The sequence below is a fragment of the Amborella trichopoda genome, chromosome 3, assembly GCF_054954075.1.
Source record: "Amborella trichopoda isolate Santa Cruz 75 chromosome 3, AtrichopodaSantaCruz75HAP2 v2.0, whole genome shotgun sequence".
NCBI lineage: Eukaryota > Viridiplantae > Streptophyta > Magnoliopsida > Amborellales > Amborellaceae > Amborella > Amborella trichopoda.
In genome coordinates this window covers 50,068,591-50,091,709 of record NC_142338.1, presented here as the reverse complement: position 1 = coordinate 50,091,709, position 23,119 = coordinate 50,068,591, and the positions used below count along the sequence as shown (strand labels likewise).

Genomic DNA, 23,119 nt, shown 5'->3' with positions numbered 1-23,119 from the left:
CAAAAAGAAGAAAGATGTGGGCTCCTTTGTGATTAATTGGATAGGATTTTATGAACTTAATCATCATAGAACAAGTGGAGGTGATAGGAGCTTATCAACTTCTTTTTCTTTTTTTTTCTTCTCTTTCTTTCTTTTCTTTTCTTTTTTTTTTTTTTTTTTTTTTTTTTTTTTTTTTTTTTTTTTTTTTTTTTTTATGAACGTTAACACAAGCAGAGCTCATCAAGACCCTTTGATGTTTTACTGGCGGCTCTTGAGCCTGTCTCTTTTTATTGAGAAATTAAGGGCATGCTCTTTAATTAAACTCTCTATCTTTGCATTTGGAAGGCTCCACATAACTTGTAACACAATTGTTTGTCAAAAGCCATCTCCAAAAAGGAATGCCACATTATTTAACAACTTCCATATCAACGCGGTTAAGCCAAGGAACCAATATAAACTTTTCCCTGTATTATAAAAGATGGAAATTGTTAGCCACCAGCCTGGTTTCGTCATATCAAGTTAAATAATAGGGAAATTTGTCAAAATACCTGTAAGAGATGAACAATTTAACATTTTATCCACATATTTTGGTTTTATTTCAAAATATACCCGTAAAAGAAAAAATGATTTCAAATTGGAATAGCAGCGAATTTGTAAATTGCTAAATAATTCATCTCTTATAGGTATTTTAATCAAATTCCCAAAATAATATCCACTTTTTTCAGTGACTTTCTTAAATTTCATAACAATATTTGCATTTTTTATAATAGTGAGAAAAAAAAATTCTCCCTATGGCAAAAGTAGAGCATGTAGGTGACAGTTTCAAGATTACCAAGCTTCCATCCGTCAGCCAAAATAGCGATGTAACGATAAATAGGATTCTGTCTTTTAAATTTTATTGTGAAAAGTGACATGCTAAGCTGGCATATATGATACATCCAAACAAGAGTGTAAATTGTTTGTTATGGCTAAAAAATGGACATCTAAATGGCCCTAACGTGTTCAGTAAAGCTTATTCTTTTAGGAAAATTTATCGAAGATATCAACTATCTTAATTCATGATTATCTACCTTTGATAAGGTTTTCAGAAGAAAATGACAGAAATGTTTAATTCCTCACTTGGGTACTTTTGACAAATTTCTCATTTCTTTTTTTGGATGAGATCTTTTGAAGAATAACTTTTAACAAACATAATTGTGCAACACACCAAGGAAAAAACAACAAAACAGTACGTGATTGTTGTGTAGCAACCACATATCCATCTGCTACATCCTTTTTCTCCCCTGTCGGGGTTAAGGAAGCCAAGCCGGATCGTATATTGGCTCAGAATATCTCGTTACAAGCCGACATTGAACAATATTTTCCATCTTTTTCTTTTCTTTTCTTTTCTTTTTTGATATATAAACGGTGGGAATGCAGGGAGGGACGTTACGTTGAGGCATCCACCCCACTGATGCGCCAACATCATTCTTGAGCAATATTTTCCATCTCCACAAGCCTAAGCCTAACAACTAACTTCTTAGACAACCCTAGTTCAAACTGAACTCCGCTTGGTTAACATATGATTAGATGTATATGATCAGTGTATTTAGTTATAATATACACACGATACTAGGTTCTAAAAAGAGCGCGGACCTTAAATTTTCTCTTAACCCAACCCAAGCAGCAAGGTGATCGAAGCTCACTCGAGACTGCCGCATTTGATCATTTGTTACATTGGACAACCATGTCATTTTTCATTTGTTAAATGGTAATTTCTTTTCTCTTAATTTTGATCCTTTCAGTTTTGATTTCATGCTTTGTAGAATGAGCTTTAGAGCAACCGAAAAGCATGCCAAATACTGCTCTTTTGATCATTTTGAGGATTTTAAGCAGGTATTGAGATATCAACTTTCTTATTCAAGTGGTCAATTGTTGGTATTGGAAAGAGGTGTAGAGATCCAAAGAGAAGGTAGAGATGGTAAAGAGAAGATTTTAGACTTTGAAAAGGAGAACGCATGCAGGCCTGCCCTTGTTTTAGGACAATCACACATGAGAGAGAGAGAGACAGAGAGAGAGAGAGAGAGAGAGAGAGGAGGCCATGGGCTTTAATAACCAAAGTTGTCAAACCATGACAGTGCATAAGAAACTATAACACCAAAGGCCATGCTACAAAGCCGTTAATTTCATGTAAAAACATAAAAACAAAAGGCCATTTCAGAATATTCAATCATCTCAGACCCTTAGAATAAACTTTTACATAACCCACCTATTTAACAATTGGCATACAAGAATAAACATAATCAGGGATGGCTTGACTCACTGGGCAGGTTAGGTCTATTATCTACAATTTTAACTTCGGCAGCAGGAGTCCTAGAGAGAGAAAACTGGCTCCAAACATAATGGATAATTTATGCAATTGTGTTACAAACGGTAAAAGATAAATAGAGGTGGAAGCGATTGAGAAAGGGAGTATCAACTGCAGGGAAACCCTCATGTATGTTTACCACAATCGGAACCCTGGAGAAAGATATGGGCTATTTTTTACGTAGACCCAAGTTGCTCTAGATGAGCGGTAATGGAAGGTGGGCAGGACCGTGCTTGAAGAAGCTCCAATCTGTTTGATGGCGGCATGTATTGCAATACATAATCTTCATCTGAAACAATTTCAAAGAAAGAGGTGTTATATGCATTTCTCAAAACAGTAGAAAAGAGGAGATAAAAAAGTTAAGAAACACACACACACACAGGTAGACACTAGAGACGAAAGGAAAGAGAAAGGAACACATGTTGAGGTATATGGAAACTCAACTATCTTTGACTGTTCCATAGAGCCAGCAGAACACCTCATCAGCGAATGCGAGGCACACAGTCCCCTGCAAAACCATTCGCATTGGGTTCTCGATATTTTAGTAGTGATAAATCTTGTTCTCAGGAATTTCTTGGCAAGAGAATTTCTCGGGACATTTACAAGATTTCGGGGTTATTCTTAGAAAACTGAAAGAAAATCTTGAGACATTTTAAATAAGGGAAAAATAGTCAATATTCCCTTCTTTTTTGATATTAAGTTCACAGTTTCTGCAAAGTTGTACAATAGTACAAAGTTATATTTATTCTTTTTTAAGAAAATTTATAACTAAAAATCAAAGGGATCTGGAAGAAATCATGATACTACCAAATTTTCGTTCTGATTTTTCAACATCTTTGTCCTAAATTTCAAGCAATTAAAAATAGTAAGGATCAAAAACATGGCAACAAACGAATGCAGAAAAATAGTCAAGAAAAATCCAGGGGCACATCTCTCATTATCAAGGAAAATATCTTCTTGAAAAAGAAAAACTCACATTAGAACTGTGAAGTTTTCCAAAGAGATATATGTCACTGAGAATCAACATGGTGGCATGAAAGTTGCAACAAAAAATCAAAATAAAAGACGGGAACATCTTAAAAGAGAATATTTATCTCTATGGAAGATATATGATCCACATGCCTGCCAGTAATTTTTCATCTTAACTCTGTGTATGATATCATTCACCCTGAGCCTCTCCGTCCGACGAAGACGACCATGATCATCTCTGAAATGAATGGGAGAGATATCATCAGTCTCATAAGTAATATTCGCAATGCACAGCCAAATCAATTCAGCTGGGCAATGTTCTATGCACAGATCCATTTGACCAGTGGATTTAAATCCAATTTAAGTGTCTTATTTGACCAAGGTTGAGAACTAGAAAAACTTGATTGTCAACTTCTAATCCATGGATCTTCAATCCACGGATGCATCAATTTCTTACAGAGAATCATTTTTCACCAATGTAATGTAAAAAAAAAAAAAAACCCTCAACTTCATCAAGAAACAAAATGTTTGAAACAAGGCAAAATGAGTGTCATACAATATCATAAGATCCTTCTGAGAAAAAGGAGTTCACCAGAATAAAATGATTTATATGGAGAAAATTACAAAAAAATATCTCTTCAATTTACTTTTCTTTTTTTTGATAAACAATCTCTTCAATTTACTATTATTACCAAAATCCCCCATAAGATATAAATATTACACTCATATACCCAATTTGTGCAATTTTCAGTTTCTTCCTAAATTTTGAGAATCCAAAGTTTTCAACCAAATTTCCTTTTACATATTTTCACCAATTTATTCATTGATCCTATCAACCCTCTATTCCACCTTTCCACCAATTTTGAATGTTCTGCAACTTCTGAAAACAGTTCATATTCAGAATCTGCTACATGAAAAGAGCTCAAATTCTGCTTATGGAGGTAATGCAACAGATATACTAGATATTCTGAACTTTGCAGAGCATCTCCAAACCAAATTTATAACTAAAATCATGTAAAGTCAATTACACACATCTTATGGATAATACAAATGCTAGACGAAGTAGGAATCGGACTTGGGCTTAAGCGGTTAGCAGTTGATGTTAGCAATGATCACAAGTTCAATTCCTACCCCCAAACCACACACACGCACAAATAATGATAATAATAATTTACAAAAAAACCTTTTTTTTTTAAGTGTTAAACGAAGCATGAGAAAGACTATCCATGCTTGGCTAACGACATCTCACTATTTAGAGAAATAAGAGCAACCAACTGAAGAATGGATGGTGACAGCGTGAGGATAGGCTTTACCTAAATCCGACAACAATCCATGGAACACCTGCTATAAATGACTGGATCTGCCAAGAACAAAAATTTGAGCCATTATAGTTGTATTCAGTTCAAAGAAGCGAGGATAGTGCACTTAAGTAGATGATCAGAGTGTATAGGTGTCTCTACTAAGTAACAATCTTAAAACACAGTAAGATAAGCTGGCAAAGGAAGAAATAAAGTGAGAAGCATATCAACATCCATGAACATGACAAGACTAAATCATATTTTATAATACAATTGGCAAATAGAGATGTCACCGACAACTACTTGAGAATTGGATGAATTTCTTTTGACAGATTGAAAGTTGGAACCGATCATAGGTGGAAACAGAGACATGGTTAAGGATATCTCACACGCATCTTGAACGCGTCGAATGGGCAGAAAGTGACTAAGTTAAGGTTATTAGAGGTCTACATGAAAGAAACCAAGATGAACGTTGAAGGTCAGTTCATAGACATTTCAACAGAAATTGCACCTCTAGTTGGGGAGACAGTTGTCATCACAAATCTATAGAAAGTGACTAAGGATATTAGTGGTCTTCATGAAAGAAAGTCTTGTCCAGATTTATTTGATCTACCTATTTTATTTTTGCCTGAATGGATGCACACAATTTTAATCTTTTCTTTGTATCCATAATTCTATGAACTTATTGAAGAGGTTCATACCTCATGCCAGACACTGACAAGGCTCTCTCAACTCGTCAAAAATCATGGCATTCAAACAAAATCCCTGGCCCAGGAAACCCTCAAAAATAGACAACTCAAGCCCAGTTATAGCTACTCTCTAAGGACTTGTTTGGATCATGTATAATTAGCCAATGCAGCAGCTTTATATGCACATAATTTGGTGCAGGTCCAATAGCTACATCATAACAGCTGCACATGTATGGAAAACAATGCTTATCATGGATGGCGGTAAAAATTTAAAAGCCATTCTGCCCTGCCCCCAATGGGGCGCCTTGGTGAGGCAGCTTATACGCCACATCCAAACTGGCTTTAAAATTATTTTGTAGGAGTCAATTCAAAATCCCAATCTCGGTTTTTAATCCCAATAGAGTGAACTGCAATGTACTGTAATACATGTTCTGGAGCATTCTCATCAGCTGAAATCATTCATTATATTCTTTGACGGTATTTTATCCTCCATGATGGGTTCCCAATCCTTTCAGCTGCTAACATGACAATTCGATATCCCCATCTTAAATTATATTTTAACTAGAAGAAACTGCAAGTGAATCACAAGAGGAAATCCAAGCATGAGTTTGAAAATTCACAAAGGAAGATAATGTGAAATTTTCTATTTGCTGCATTGTATCAAGGCATCTTATCATCATATTGAGGCTCAGATAAGCAATAAATGCAAAATACATTCAATTGGAAAGTCTAACGATAGCATAACAAACTACGTAATCCAAAAAGTTTTGAAAGTAATGCTAGAAGTCACACAATAGAATCTAACAAGGATCCATCAAAAACAATAATAAGTTTTCCACATACATGAGAAAAAAAAAGGAAGGCCATCTGTGGATCGACAAATTAGCCTAATAATCTAGGGGATCTCATTGTACAAAAACAGTATAAGGAAAGAATGACACCAGAGAAAGGCTTGGGAAGGAAAAGCTTAGGAAGTGAATCAGTGATCACATCCAGATGCCAGTCAGATACTGAGAGCACAACTTACACAAAAACGTTAACATTCTTAATGGGTAGAAAGAGCCTGTACCCAGAACTTTAGCAGTTTCTCCCTTTCAAATCTTTCCTCGGTGTGGAAGTCCAACTGTTCATCAAAATCAAATGCCATCACAACAATTACTTTACTAGTCAAAAATAGAACGAAATCCACAACATATCTAAGGTTAGCTTCAAATTTACATCAATGGAGGAAAAGAGGTAACCTCACGATTAGTCTTCAGCTCTATATAATGCTTCCTCCCATTGTCACTGATATCATAGCAATCCATCTCAGCACCCATAATTATGCGATGTGCGCCTAATTTGGTCTTAATGACAGCACAGAATTCAACATTCGCATCAACAGGATGCAAATTATCGATATCATTTCTTCTAGATTCTTCAGTGGCAAGATTCTCAAAAGAATAACCCCAGTAGCATCTGCAACAATATGAATGTAATCAAAGAAGAATCAGCATGAATACAAAATAAAGATGACGCAATTTGTTGGCATTAGGATTGCAAAGTAGATGGGATGACACCTAATGTCATAAAGTTGATTGTAGAGAAAATTTGTGAACAGAATTAAGGAAAAGTAACCATACACATACTGTATGCTATAAACCTTTACCAAAGTTATTGGATTCTCTTCCGAGCCCTCTTTGCTTTGGCTAAGGGACAGAAACAATTCATTTCTGCGATTCGAGGGAAATCTTTGGGAATTCGTTTTAAAAATAAGACATGAAAACTTTCATAAATATATGAAAAATATGATGGAGCTTTTATTGGATTTCTATACTTGTAATTTGAAACAAATAAACAGTAGAATTTTCTAAGGAGATTAACTGTGCAACCAAACTAATTCATTTGTGCTATGTGAGTATGTCGAAGCCACTACGTAAATGCACACATATTTCAAACTTAAATATCGAGCTATAACTGTGTCTTTTAAGTAAGTTACCAATATATAGCTGGGGAAGTGTTTGGGCGGCAGACCACGAAATATGACAGTATTTTTTAAATCGTACACATCAAGGAACTGTTTCACAAAAATTTATGTTGCGCTCCATTTCCTGGGCGCATGTATTTGGAAACCACAGCAAAATGCTACTAAGGTCACAAAAAAGAGATCTGTTTTGCTTTGGTTCACGATTTACAATAAACATGAAGACACCTATGCTGCTTCCAAATGCCCTTAATCTTCATTACTCACCAACGATTCACATGCCTTTAATGGTAATGATCTTTTTTAAGTAACTTATATCTGCATTTGGGGGGCTCCTTAAATCCTGTTATTTACTTTGTTTTAAGAAGTAAAGAAACTAAAAAATAGTAGTTATTCGCTTGGGTGACTTTTTGTACCTCTCTTTTCCATCAATACAATGTTAACGGTATCAAAAAAAGGAAGCTCAAAAATAGTAGGTTTGATTCTTGAAAATAAGTCCACATAAACCCCAAGATTTGTTTCTAAATATTAGGTTTTCTACAAATAGCGTAAAATCCTAAAGATTAATGTTCATCTCTAAGCACCTACAATAAAGAGATGTTCATCTCCCAAAAAAATGCTGATCATAGAAAACCTAGTACATACATTGGTAGAACTCAATCACTTTTCAGGGGTAAAAATCAATATATAGGCAACTTTTCAAAATTCGGGAGCCTTTCAAAAATCAGGAAAAAATTGAAAAAATTATCAAGCTTTTTACCACTGCTTCAGTTTTTATTGTTCTTCTCCTCAGCCCCTTCGGCCAAAGCAAAGCAAATAATGACATTAGCCTTTAAGATAGACAACCAGGACATCCACCTTCAGTTCTTAATGACAGAAGGTGAAGATTAATTTGCCCTGGCGTTCATCATTGTGAATGGATATTGGATACCAACCAAGTCAACTTGAGCGAGAGCTAAGGACTCGCCGTGCTAGACAACATTCAGGAATCATTGAGAGTCCTCTACGATAAGTCAATATGAATCAGCAATACTCTATGAAGATAACTCATAAAAGCAGTACTCAATGAAGATTAAGACAACTCAACATGGGGAATTGTTCAGAGCTGGGGGAAAACAGGTGTTTTGCTGCAGGGTTGAGGACATTTGGGCAACCTTTCTTTGATAAGAAGGGTTACAAAAAGGGACGGGCCCGTGAATAGACGAGTGGAACAAGCTGGACCCTTTTTCACTCCTAAAGGGGTGATGAAGAGAAACAGCCCTGTCTTTGGTCTTCTCAAACAGGACCTAATTGGTTAAAATTAGGCATATGAGCAGATACAATAGAGATATGTATACCAACAAAATAAGCCATGTGATTGATTTCTAAAAGTAAATCGGAACTTCATATGTTTAAAAACCATAGAGTAGATAAAAGAAAATTAGGGACTAGGTAAAGTTGGTCCATCACTCTCAGTGTCACCGGAGAAAAAGAGGAGAATGTGCATCCCATATGGGGATTCAAATTTCAAACCAGTGTTGGAGGAGGGTGTTCCGCAGAGTGCCACAAATGAGGCCAACTACCAAGGGCAAAATGAGGGATTAAGAGGATCCCCTCTAAGTTTTTGTGTCTATACAACTCACGAAGGTACTAAACCACACAATTTATTGCTAAAACTCAAGCACTGCATGGAATTTCACTGACCAGGATCTCCAACTGGCTTGGGATTCGTCGTTCATAATCAACATTTCCTGGGAGCTTTGAGTACTTCAAGTTAACCTATTACTTCTTAGAAATGTTGAACAGAGTAGTACTCTCCACCAAGTAATTACTTGGAGACTTCTATCCCCCCCCCCCGCCCCCCCCGCCCACTTCTTTCATCAGTAACAAAATTTCACGAATGTCAAGAGTAATACAAAAGAGAGCAACAAAAAAACAAAGATACGCTAATGCAGCATCTTGATGACCTACAAAAGAAACACCTCTACCAATAAAGAATCCTGTGCAGCATCTCCATTAGCTGATGTGTCAGCCTCATCGTTGGCTTCCCCTTTACATGTTAAGGCAGTGGGACCCATAGCAAATGCGCCAATCTTATCAAACAACACCTCCAAGTGCCAAGGGGAAGAAAGCATCCTCACTCGCCCATCTGATCACAATATGGCTATCCCATTCTATAACAACAGGGCATCCACCTTTGAAAGCGTAGGTGCAAACCCACAACTACCCACTGGCCTCCACAGACGTAGAGTCACAAAAAAAAATACTGAGACTGAAAACAAGAGAGTAATCCTTCCCTCAAAGTCCCTTGGTGGCCCATCCACCTATACCGTGAACATCCATCAATGTTAAGCTTTATGGTTCCTCCTAGAGGTGCCTTTCACCTGCAACCCAATCTGGTAGTGCTGACAATGAGAGTGCCACAGTCCTCCAATCTCTGAGGATGTCCACTGTCCAGAAACGATAAAATTCTGGCCTCACCAGAGCCCAGAGAACGACTTGATCACAGATTCTCTCCATATTAGAAGGATCAGTCCCTTAACTCCCTCTCCACTAAATATCCGGTTATCACACTCCTTCCATATAAGCCACAAGACATACTTTCCACAAAAGGAGGCCCCTATCTCGAAAATAAACAAACCAGATATCAAAATTGCCTCCTGCCAAAGCTCACCTAAGGTAGCTGGATGAGGTCCAATATAAAGGACTATAAGGTCATTGCAAGAGGTCCATGGTACATAACACACATGCAGATGGTCCACATTCAGAATACATTCCATGAAAGTGTGCCAGCTAAACGCAACTAGTCTCATCGGGGTAGAGTCCTCTGCACCCATCAGCAGGGAGGGTAATCATCAGCCCTAGCCAGTAGCCGACTCTGACTCTTGCTGAGGCTCTAGCTCTTTTAGAGGGCCTTTGCAAGTTTAACCCTCTTTGGAGTTCTCGGCTTTCGGGGGCCATATCATGGGCATCCAATCCCACCTCTTGCCCGAGGAGATTAGACCACATTTTTTAGGAGATGGGCCAAATTTCCAGAAACCTCTTCATTTCCTGGAACCACAATTTTAGGGAATCGAATTTCTCAGCTGATGCACTGGCTAAGGAGGGGGCTCAGTCCACCCTAACCTAGATGCCATCAGTCTAGCTTTTTTGTTTTTTGCTGCTCTTGTAAATTTTTTGTAAAGATCAATATACTTAATATAAGTTAACATTGTCAAAAAAAATTATTATTATTATTAATCAAAAACTGCACACGAGAGACACCACCAATTGACATCATAATACAGAAATAGAAGCCATTTAACTACATGATAGTAACCACAATGAAAAAAAAAAAAAAAACAGGTTAAATTAAGAAAACAAATTTAAAAAAGTTGAAAATTTTCACTTACAAATCCAAGGGATTGAAATCAAAAAAGAAATACCTTCGACGGTCTAGCTCATTTTGTGGCCTTTCAGGGAGCTTATGCACATCAAGATAGACCACACCGTTTCTCTTGTGTACACCCATCTCCCATGGATCATGTCTATTGTAAGCAGTCGCCATAATCTAAAACACAACACTGAGAGCTTCAAAAATTCCTCAATCATGGAATATCCCTTTATTCATGGCATAAAAAGTAAAATTAAGGGACAGATACACGAGAAAATGTGTGTGCATGCCACATGCATACATACCTGCATGCACATATGCTCACACAAACAAATATACATGTATATGAATGTATTTTGCATGTGTGTGTGTGTGTATCCACAGGTATATGTATGTAGTATGTATGTTGGGTGGTAATATTATAGGAATATCTACCCATGTGAGAACTTTTGATATGCCAATCTAATCGTTAATCGAAATCAAAAGAAAAAATACATGAATATCTTCATATAACCAAAACGACAGCCAAAATTAACTGCAGATTTAGATAAACCGCATCCATGCTCTACAGAACCATAACCGAATGAAACAAACCAAAATAGCATAAGTTATCTTTCTAGTAGATGTAATTCCAAGGAATGTGCCACCAGGAAGGTTAAGCCACTGTATAATGGAATCAGCCATTACCTTGTTGAGGTTGTTCCGGAAAGTCTGTGGCAAATAAAGAACTATATCAGGCATAATTGGAACATTAAAATATTATACCAGGAAATCAGTAGTGAATGCCATTTAGCATCAAAAAGCTTGATTCAGTTCTAACAAAATGACACTACTTACCACAAAATGAATATTTTGAAGTGGGATCTTTTTGTTTCTTATGGAAGCAAGGAGATCACCAAATCCTTCATTATCTGTGTCTGATTTAAAGAGCAAACCATAGAGTTAGCCCATTTGCCAGAACACTAAAAATTTGTTTCAGCAAGCATCAAGGAGAACCCAAGACAAAAATATGAAGGTATCAAGGCATATGTCTAAGGTTTGAATCCCAGCTGGACCAAAAAAAGAAAAAATTAACAGTGTAGAAAAGTACTCATATTAGAGTGATAATTCTTGCAACATCAAATGTTCAGACACCCACGCTCTATGCTGAATATTAGGACTTCAACAGAGCGACTAAGGCGAGCAGTTAAAGTGCTCATTTTTTTATTGATTATGAGACTGTGAGGTATTCTTTCTCAACAGAGGAGAGAAGCCCCCCCTTTTCTTCTTTTGTTTTGGGGGGTGGGGATGGGGAAGGCGGGTGTGGGAGGGGGGGGAGGAGGGAAGGAGAGAGAGAGAGAGAGAGAGAGAGAGAGAGAGAGAGGGCCATAACCCCTAAGTATATCCATCTATAGCAGCATAATCATAATCAGAAACTCCACTTCAAACTTATACAAGCACAAGTGTTGCCTTGTAGGGCAATTTTCAGGAGCAAAGAGAGAGAATTATAAATAGTGTAACCCCACACCATTCACAAAATCCATGACCTTTAGCAGAGATGGATAGCAAAATCAGATGAGCAAAAACAAAGGAGAAAAAATAAAAAAGAAACCTCCAAATAACATGCTTCTTGAGATAATACAATGAACTCCCAGTTATTTGAATGCTCATGAGTTAAAGTGCACCTCTCTTTTCAATAAAAGTTTCAAATCCTGCATTTAGATCAACTCCTACTTCTTCAGAAACAAGGCGCCTAAACTGTCTCTGAAAGCACATAAAGAATGAACAAGGATTTCAGTAAATCAAGCATGAAATAGTCACAGATAGATAATGACTATAAAAATGTAACTAATAATGAGAAAAATAAGCAAACATGATCTAAAAGATGCCACAGCATTGTGACAGCCGATATAATATGAATTCTATGACAATAAATAAACTGATTTCTTTCCACCATATATAAACATAAAAATGAATCACTCACACCCAATGTAAAAGAAGTTCGCATCGCAGCTCAACAAAGGCGCCACCTCGATTGCCCATGGACCAAAGGTATTTCCCCCGGTCATGGGCAAAAGTACCCTTTCCCCCTTTTAAGGGAAAGAAAAGATTTGAACCCTGGGGAGTTTTGGGGGAAGGGGATGTTTTATAGCAGCCTCACACCCCCCCACCCCCCTATATCTTTCTCTTTCAAACTACTTCTAAGTGTATTTTAGAGTTTAAAAAAAAAAAAAAACAAATTTTACAAAAAAGTTGAAGAAGTACAAGAAATCTTCTCAAATCTATTTGTTTTTTCGATATGATTTGTTGTTAAATAGCTGAGAAACAGTATGCAAACTCCAACTACTCACATATATACATGCATACACACACACACACTCTCCTACACACACATATATACATATATATCCCAATCATATATATATATAGTTTTTGTAAGGCCAAGGTTTTATGAAAAGTAAAGCCGCACCTTGGAACCTCATCTGGAAAACGCTTTGGGCATTGGAAATCTCTATGATCGCTCTAAAATCAATTTCCACCACCGACTATAAAATTTAAAGGTCAAAACATGGTAAAGATCGAGTGGATCTTTGAACACTAGAAAACGGATGGTCTAGATGATGTGTTACAATAAACACTACTTTTAGCTTGAAATCCTAATTCTTTTCACAAACCATAATAGTCAAAGTCGATATGATCAATTTGAAGGTTTTCCAATGCTCGAACTACAATTTTGGTGAGGCTTTACTTTTTCCCATAAAGCCAAGACCTTTTTTAACCATTTCCTATATATATAATGCGTTGAAAACGCCAAGCTTTGATCCTCGATGTTTGGATGAATATTGCACCCTAAATCACCCAAAATATCCTCTTAAACATATCTATAATTTGAAGGTTTTTATTTACTTTTTTGAGATAAAAAAGAATTCATGAAGTTCAAGAAATCTTCTCAAATCTTTTTTTTTTTTGGATATAATTCATTGTGACCTATGAAGAAATTGTAAGAGGATATTTTGGGTGATGTAGAGCTCGATATTTATCCAAACATCGAAGATCAAGGCAGCATTGGTGTCTTCAACGTGTTTCAGGTGCTTATATATGCATAAATATATGTTTGGGACATATATGTATATGTGTGAGAGAGAGAGTGTGTATGCATGCACGTATGTACATATGTACTTTCAGGCATATAAGTGTGTAGGGCGCCTCAAAACCAAAGTGACCACCTTGGCGTGCGCCTCATGCCAAGTTGGCCAGTCGTCCTTGGCTGCCTAGTCAGTGGCTCATGTATTTCCCAACACTGCTCACACCAAATAAACTCTCAAACCAACCCCATTCCTCTCTCCCTCAGGAAATGACACATATACGATCAATTTTATAGCATTCGACCAATATGCCCTCTATCCCACTCTTTCTTAAAAATACCAAAAAAAAAATTTAAATCCGATACGGTAGAACTTGAGCTAATCTGTCACAGATGTCAGAAATTCATAAGGTGCAAATGTTGATAATATATGTAACAAAAATCTAGGAACAACTATCCTGAATCATAACCAAAATGAAACCAGGACTCTTACCAGGCAACGATCATCAAAATAGACCTCTCCACCTTCAACTCGGCTGTAACATGCAAGCTCGCAAGGCTATTGAGTCAATAGCCACAAATTTGGGAGCATTAGACAAAATTTATGACCAGTAAAACGGGCATTCAATCACGAAACCAAGAACTTTGAAATACCTCTTGTATTTTAACATTCTTTCTAGACAAAGTCTCCTCACTCATAGAAAGCATCATTTCAGAAACGAGGCGTTCATCTGGACGTCCATTTGCAAATCTATGACCTGGATGAGAAGCGCCAAATGGCTGCCTGTGATGATATGGCCCACGTGGGAGGATTCCTCTACCACCATTTGAAAAACTAGGCTGCCAGCGACCTCTTCCAGAGTTCATTCTGTTCTGATTGTTAGATATGCGAATAACAGGTAATGCTGCATTTTAAGTGTGAGTAGAAAAAAGGTGAGCAAAAGAGTATCATAAGTATCAAAAACAAAATTCATCAGAATTCCGAACCCATTTTCAGATAACCTGCTCTAATAAATATATGAACATATGCACTCATACATGCAAATGTATGTGAATATATTGTATGTGCATGTATGTATATATGCATAAACATAAAATGTATATATCTATATGTGCATGTAGGAGATTCTGTAGAAATTTTCCCAAACATAGTTGTTGGGACCGGGAGTGAGATTAGAAGAGGGATCAGAATCAAGAGCAGGAACTGGAAATGTGCAAGGCTAAAAGATCCTTATGGTTGGGAGCGCTATCAATACAATGCATATGTTAGAGGATCAAGATTCCCAAATGTTAGGAATCTCAATCCCAAACTTCTAGGGATCTTGCTCCCAACTTTAAATAGTATATATAGTCCAGGAATATATATGCTTTTAAAGTGGGGATCTGTTAAGTTATAGCGAGGAATCCATGAAACTACATTAAAAGTATCGTTGCATGTGTTTATAAATAAAGAAAATCATTAGCTTAGTCGTTATCCTGGTTTTTAAGATGGGGATTGAGATCCCAAATTGTTGGAATCAAGATCCATAATGGTGGGGGTCAAGATGCCAAAATTTAAAAATCAAGATCCTTCGAAGATCCCTGTCCAGAGAGCCACAGTGAGATTCTAAAGTGGGGTCTTCACTTATGTTGGAAGATCTCAGCAACAAGTATGATAAATATGTATTAAAATTAAGTATTACTAAAGACTTCGATAATCAGGTGCTTCATAATTAACTTAAACATGACGGCATAAACTTCATAATCTTTTGCAAAGCATTAGTCAATGATGTTCAGAATACATGTCAATATCATGGATTAGGGGTATAGACAGCTTTTAATGATCTTGGGATTGCTAGGTAAGCATAAGCTCTTGACTCCTATTTTACAGAAGGTTAGTGTGACTGTCGTGCATCTCGTCTATGGCATGTGAAATTGTGTAGACTCTAGACGTGTAATGACTCACAAGTGAAATAATAAATTAAACATCATTAACCAAGGGACTTACCATGTGTGGACCTTGACTACTTAATGTATGGATCTCGATAAGGAGAATGATAGGTTACTCGGTTATGCTATACAGAGATGCTTAAACTATGTTGCATGGACACAAGTGCATTTTTCAATGTCGAATGCAAGTACAAGGGGTCAGATTCCCCATGCCATGAAACAAAGGATTCGGCAACATAACTATATTATGAAAAGATAAACAAATCCAACAATGTTCTAATAATATCCCGTTTCATGATCAGTGGAACAAAAAGCCAATTATACCATACTTGGCTGAATCCAAAGATATTTTCATAGTTCCTATTTGTCTAGTTAAAAACAAAAAAGAAGATCAAGCCTCTAAACTAATGTAACCAATGGTTAGTATAACAAGAAGAAGAATCCAGAAGAATGTGTCATTATGTGTGTATATTCAATACAGGTAGGGCATCCAAACAGAAGAATCCATGTAACACATTACTTAAGTAATATGTGCCATATGCGCATTGGGTCCCCTAGAACCTCAATTGGTAGTTCAGGATATCTATAAATTTTCAATTTTCAATTTCTCTAGAAGGAAGAATAAGTTACTAAGTTAGTATGCAAGCATTCTCATGAGTCACATAACTCCTGCAAATCAAAGTTCTTAGAAACCCACCTAATAAAACAAGCTCACAAAAGTTGATGCCAAAATCCTCTAAAACCAATCACAACTAAATAGTAACCACAGCTCAAATTTGAGTTTATGCCAGGCAAAGATGCACCCTTCAATCCATTATGATCCATCAACTTTGAAACAAATATCATCATCTAATATGCAGTTCCAAAATTAATTATAGTGTACAAGGAAGTGCAGCTTATATGAATATTGGAAGACCCTTTTTGAAAAAATGCCAACATGATGTGTTAATGGTGATAGGAAATCACCTAATGGGGCATTATTGGCATTTTTCAAATGTTTTTGGGGCTCTTTTGAAATTAATAAAACTAAGTCATATAAAAGAGTGTGAAGAGCCATTTCAGCCCAATTTTATTTTCTTTCTTGTCCTTTCTCTCTAGAAAGGTAGGGTTTACTTTTGGTAAAAGGGAGAAAGGGGAAGGGACAAAGACAGTGCTTGTTGTCCCTTTTTGTGGGGAGATTGTGTGAGCTTGTATTGCTCTCGTTCTTGGATCATCTGAAGTAGAGAATCACGGTGGTAAATCGCGAGTTTTGGATGAGTCCAAGAAGGTGGTTTAGTGAGAATTTCTCACTGGTTTTCTCCATTGAGATATCATTGTAACTCCCATTGTCAACTTCTCTTTGATGTAGAAATTTTGCTTGCAATGCCCATGGACATAGCCCTATGGGGTGAATCACATAAAAGTCAGTTTTGTGGTTTGTTCTTCATTTCCTATTGTGATTTGGTTATTCCATCTCTTATTTATTTTCCCCTAATTTTATTTCATACTCTTGCTTGGGTTCATTATTGGGTTATCGGTTTCACATGCATCAATTTTGAGTGTGTGATATTCGGTGATCGGCTTATATGGGGTTTCCAGTTATTCGATCCCCAATAAGTGGTATCAGAGCTTTAGGTGTTGTGCAATATTTTTGGAGAATAGCGAGTAATCGGTTTGAGGTGGAGAAATTTGATGGGCAAAATCATTTTGGAATATGGAAAATTCAAATTCATAATCTTTTGGTCCAGCAATGACCATACAAAGAGTTACTCGGAAAGAAAAAGAAGTTGGAATCCAGGAGTAACAAAGAAGGGGAGGAATTGGACCTTAAGTCTATGGCTATAACCAATTGTGTTAGCAAATAAGATTTTATTCAATACAATGGGATAAAAAACCTCAAAGGGTTTGTGAGAGAAGTTGGAGTGTTTACCAAAATAAATCTTTTACAAATCTTATTCTATTACAGAGAAAAGCTTAAGGATGAAAGAGGGGACAAAAGTATCCGATCATTTGAACACTCTTAATAATATTACTTGTGAACTTGAAAGTGTTGGTGAAAAAAATGAAAGATGAGGATAAGGCGGTAATGTTGTTATGTACTTTACAGGAATGTTATAATAATTTAGTGACAACATTAAGTTACACTAAAGAATATTCACTTGGCTTGAGTACGATGTGTAGCACTTTGCTTGCCTATGAACTTCGGAAAAAAAGCACCCATTGATGAACCAGAATCGAAAGTTCACATACCAAGGGGACTTATCAAAAATCTTCATAAAGTAAGTCAAAAAGTTGATCAAAGTCTAAAGGTTGGGAAAAGAAATTTATTTGTTGGGGAAAAAAGAAATCATACGAAAAGGAGAGGACAAAAATAAAAAAAAAAGGGAAAACAATAAGCCCAAGAATGAGGCAAATCCAGTGGAAAGAATCTACATCTGGTTTCATTGAAGAAGTTTATACCGCAGGTTACAATTCTGAATTCCATCAAAATTAGAAATTGGATAGTATTTAGTTCATATGAGTCATGTGAGGGTGGTTCTATGTTGATGGGCAAACAATTCAAGTAGTAGATTGGTTGGGAATTGTTCGGTGAAATTAAGGATGTATGATGGAAGTATCCTCACACTTGAGAGTGTTAGAAATGTGCCAGACTCAAAAGAATAATTTGACTTCTCTTTCTTTGTTGGATTCTGATGGCCATATATTTACTTGCAAGATGGAGTTCTCAACGTATCAAAGGGTGCTCTTGTTATGATCAAGGATGTTAGAGTTAGGAACTTGTATAAATTATGAGGAAGCTTTATTGTTGTTGATGCGGCACATTTGGTGGTAGAAAGTAATGATCTTCCACTATGTTTATGGAATAGAAGGTTGGGCCAGTTGAGTGAAAAGAGTATGGAGATTTTTCTTTTTTTGTAAATCTGAAAAGGTATGGAGATTTTGATCATGAGAAATCTAATTCCCACCATAAAAATTGGGGAATTGTGTTTTATGAGCATTGTGTCCATAGAAAACAACTTACACGAAATTTCAAAGCCAAAGGGTCATATAAGCAAGGGAATACTTTACTACATTCACTCAGATTTATGGGGCCCTCGCCTACTATATCATATGGTGGTGCATTATATTTTATTTCTTTTGTTGATGACTTCTCAAGGAGGGTATAGGTGTTCACTCTTAAAATCAAAGAGTAATACGTTTTTTGCCTTTAAGCATTTCAAGGCAGAAGTTGAAAAGACTACGGGGCACTACATCAAAACACTCCAACGATAATGGGTGTACAATTCTGATGAGTTCATAAAATTTTGTAAAGATGAAAGAATCAAGAGGCATTTCATCAAGGTATAAACTCCCCAACAAAATTGTGTTGCGAAAAGGATCGATCACACATTGATGGAGCGAGCTAAAAGCACGTTGAACAATGTCGGATTAGAGCAAAATCTATGGCCCAAAGTCGTAATGGCAACTTGTTATCTCATCAATCAATCACCTTCAGCGGCATTGGGGGAGAAAAATCCACATGAAGTATAGTTCAAAACCCCTTGTGATTTTGATTTGAAGATTTTTCTTGTGATGCTTATGTTTTAATTCCTAGTTGTCAAAGCAATAAGCTCAAACTAAAATCAAATAAATGCATAACAAAAGTGTGAAAAGATACAGGTTATGGGATCAAAGTGTTACAAGCCGAGATGAGCATTTTGATGAGGCCTCTATGTTGGCAAGAGACATACGAAAGTAGACTAAAAAAAAGGAAGAATCTCGAAATAACACCCAAGAAATTGATTTTCGACCCTATGTTCCATCATCTAGTGAGGGTCATATACCGGAAGATGCACCCACAAGTATTAACAAATAATTCATTGATGATGAAGGGCATTGGTGAACCCAGTGATTCACATAAAGAAGTTACACCATCCATGCCAAGACAATCTTCAAGAGTAATTCATCCACTATAGCTGTTTAAGGACAATGTGGATCCTTATTTGTTTTGGTGGTCATGAATGAAGAAACGAGCACTTATAAAGACGCTATGTTAGGGGATGATTTCATATCTTGGAAGAAAGTCATCAAAGAATAAACGTTGGCTCTTAGAAAGAACAAGACTTGGGATTTGGTAGAACTACCAAAAGTTAGAAAAGCAATTGGTTGCAAGTGGGTGTTCAAATCAAGAAAGAGATTGATAGAAATATAAAAAAGCATAGGGCGAGGCTAGTTGCGAAGGGTTTTGCACAAAAGGAAGGTGTCGATTTCCTTGAAATCCTAATACCAGTTGTGAAGCTAGACTCTATCCGATTAATGCTTGGGCTTGTTGCATTATATAATTTAAAACTTGAACAAATGGATGCAAAAACAGCTTTTCTTATATGGTGAATTTGAGGAAGAAATATATATGCATCAATCGGAAGGGTTTCTTAAAAAGAGAAAAGAAAAATAGTGTGCAAGTTAAAGAAATCGATATATGGACTCGAACAAGTATCATGACAATGATACAAGACTTTTGACATGTCCAATAGTAGATCTTGGATACCAAAGGAGTGAGACTATTGTGTTTATATGAAGTTTTTTTTTTAATGATGGTACTTAATTGATCTTATTCTTTTATGTTGATGATATACTTTTGGCATGCAAGGATTAGGTTGTGATTGATGAGCTCAAGGAATCTTTGAGCAAGAATTCTGAAATGAAAGATCTAGGGCCTGCAAAACAAATATTTCGAATTGAAACTCAAAGAGATCAATGGAGTGGGACTTTGTCACTTTCACAAAAGGGTTTTGTAGAAAAGATGCTTTATAAATTTAGCATGAGTAAGGCAAAACTAGTGAAGATTTCATTAGCTCCTCATTTCAAGTTGTCTTCCAAAACAAGTCCAAAGAGCGAAGGTAGAAAATAAACTATGGCGAGGGTGCCGTATGCAAGTTTTGTGGGAAGCCTTAACTTTGTCATGGTGTGTACTAGGCCGAACATTCCATACACCATGGATGTTTCAAGTCACTATATGGCAAATCTCATAAAGGCTCATTGGGAAGGTCCAAAATGGAAGCTTCGGGATTCAAGAGGCACAAGGAATTATGCTATGACATTGAGCAAAGACTCAAGGCACATTCAAGGCTATGTTGATCCAAATTATACCGGGATCTTAATTGAGGAAGATCAATTACCAGATATCTTTTCAAGTTCAACCACCAAGGGTGAATACATGGCAGCAAAAGGAGTAAGCAAAAAAGCGGTCTGGCTTCAAGGTCTTATGGGTCATTCCAAACCCATGGAAATACTATATGATAACATGAGTGCCATTAATTTGGCTAAGAACCCATATACCACAAGAGAACGAAGCACATATTGGTCTGACACCATTATGTTCAACAAATTGTCAAAGATGGTTAGTTCGGTTGGTGAAAGTTGGAACTTGGAACTGAGAAGAATATGGCAAATATGCTCACAAAAGCGGGTTTAGTAAAGAAGTTGTAATTGAACATAATTTGTCTAGGCTTCATGAAAAAGCAAATGTAGGAATTATTGGCAAGGCAAGTAGGTGATTTACTATCAATGTGGAGAATGTAAGCAGTGATAGGAAATCACGTAATGGGGGCATTGATGTATTTGTCGAATGTTTTTGGGGCTCCTTTCTAATTACTAAAAATAAGTCATATAAAAGAGTTTGGAACCATTTGGGCCCAATTTTCTTTTTCCTTCTTGTTTTTTCTTTCTCCACAAAGGTAGGGTTTCCCTTTTGGTAAAATGGAGAAAGGGTAAGGGATGAAGAAGGTGCATATTGTCCCTCTTTGTGGGGAGATCATGTGAGCTTGTATTGCTCTTGTTCTTGAATTATCTAAAGTAGTAGAGAATCACAGTGGTAAATTGTGGGTTTTGGTGAGTCCAAAAAGGTGTTTTCGTGATGATTTTTCACTGATTTTCTCCATTGAGGTAACATTGTATCTCTCATTGTAAATTTATCTTGGTAGTGGAATTTTGTTTGCCACCTTGCCCGCAGATGCATCACGGAAAACCAGGTAAAATTCAGTGTTGTGGCTTCTTCTTCATTTTCTCAGGTCATTTGGTTATTCTATCTTTTATTTATTTTTCTCTTAATTTTATTTGACATGGTTGCTTGGGTTTGTTATTGGGTCATCATTTCACTTATACTAGGTTTTTGTGTGTGTGATATTCGGTGGTTGGTTTATTTGGGATTTTGGGTTATTCGATCCCCAACACAACGCACAATTCATACTTCAAATTAGACCCATCGAAGTTAATTCAAACATAACTCTCGTTGTCAATTTTTTATAGCAGGTGATTTCTAGATTGTTACCCGCTTTCTCCTTAGAACTTGCCGTAGATAGAGATACTGGAGATAGAGAGAGATCCACCACTCAAAATATAATCACCACAATTTAACAACGAGAAGATAGAGAAGCAGAAAGTAATAAATCAAAAGCTTGAACTCACTGGGCACTGGAAATGGGCTTTTTGCTAGAGTTTTCATATAATCCTCATCATCAGAGCCAAAGAGATCTTTATGATCAGACCTACTTCTGCATTCTCCTCCTTCTTCATCACTACCACTTCCACTACCATCACCACTGCTGCTCTCTCCACTCGTACCCGAATCTCTCCTATTATCGCCATCTCCATCGCCGTTATCGTCATCATCAGAAGAAGAGGAAGAAGAAGAGGAAGCAGGGGAAGAAGAAGGGGAGTTAGACGCTGAAGAATCATGGTTTCCTGCTTCATTCTCTCTCTCCTCATCATCACCAAACACATCCACGTCTTGCTCCGAGAAATCCATTCTCAATCCTCCACAAAGAGGGACTTGGTTCAACAGTCAAAACTAAGAAGAGATGAGCAGCGAACTGCAATACGAATTGGGTTTCTTTCCTAGTGAGAGAAATATATTTTTATTTTTAGTGAGAGAAAATGGCACTAACCTAACCTACTTTTGAACCCTAACCTACCTTTTGTCATAGAGATAAAGAGCGCTCTAAACTTGGGAAGGGCTTTATAGAGCTAAATTTATTTAGAGTTGATAAAGGCCGGAAGTAAGAATTTTTTAGATAGATTTTAAGATAAATATCTTTCTAATTAGATAGATCAAATATATTTTTTAGAATTTAAAGAGATGACATGAAAGAAATTAAGTGCATCGGATAGATAGAATATTGAAAAAAAAAAAAAATATTTATTTACTTCTTGTCTCCTAAAATTTTGAGGTAGATTTAAAAAGATGTAGAGTCGCATAAAAGAAATGTAGAGCTCTTTACAAAAATTTAAAAAGAGCTTAGGGTTTATTTTAGAAATCATTTGCATCTTATAAAGAGATTTGGATGAATTTTGATAAAAGAAATGATCCAATGCAACGGTTGTGTCATAGTATAATGAAACGAAACTTCTAGAAAATCATGTTTGTAGTATTTGTATGATTTCAAATTTTGCACGTACTTTCTCTTCATCTCAATAATCAAATCCCCCTCCCTCTTTTTTTAAAAAAAATCAATTTGAACTCTAGATATAGTCAAAATGAGTCCTCTCCAAAAACGAATCTAGACCATTCA

General features: G+C 36.5%; 1 protein-coding gene across 5 annotated transcripts; it reads right to left on the bottom strand.

Moving 5' to 3' along the window:
• Positions 1-2,112: 2,112 nt before the first annotated feature.
• On the bottom strand, positions 2,113-22,429 carry LOC18429128 (glycine-rich protein). Of its 5 annotated transcripts, none has more exons than XR_016051464.1 (13): positions 22,017-22,429; positions 14,316-14,566; positions 14,155-14,220; positions 12,262-12,340; positions 11,435-11,514; positions 11,285-11,308; positions 10,650-10,774; positions 6,524-6,740; positions 6,310-6,405; positions 4,609-4,655; positions 3,449-3,533; positions 2,771-2,834; positions 2,113-2,615 (listed from the first exon to the last, which is right to left on the bottom strand). XR_016051464.1 is itself a non-coding variant. In XM_006838420.4 (13 exons), exons 1-13 carry the CDS (start codon positions 22,354-22,356, stop codon positions 2,503-2,505), a joined length of 1,545 nt encoding a protein of 514 aa, XP_006838483.2. In that variant the 5' UTR covers positions 22,357-22,429; the 3' UTR covers positions 2,113-2,502. The 5 variants fall into 5 exon arrangements, 3 of the variants coding, with proteins under 3 accessions (XP_006838483.2, XP_088717244.1, XP_088717245.1); XM_006838420.4 differs by having other exon boundaries at positions 6,352-6,405; XR_002280172.2 differs by lacking the exon at positions 2,771-2,834.
• Positions 22,430-23,119: the final 690 nt, after the last annotated feature.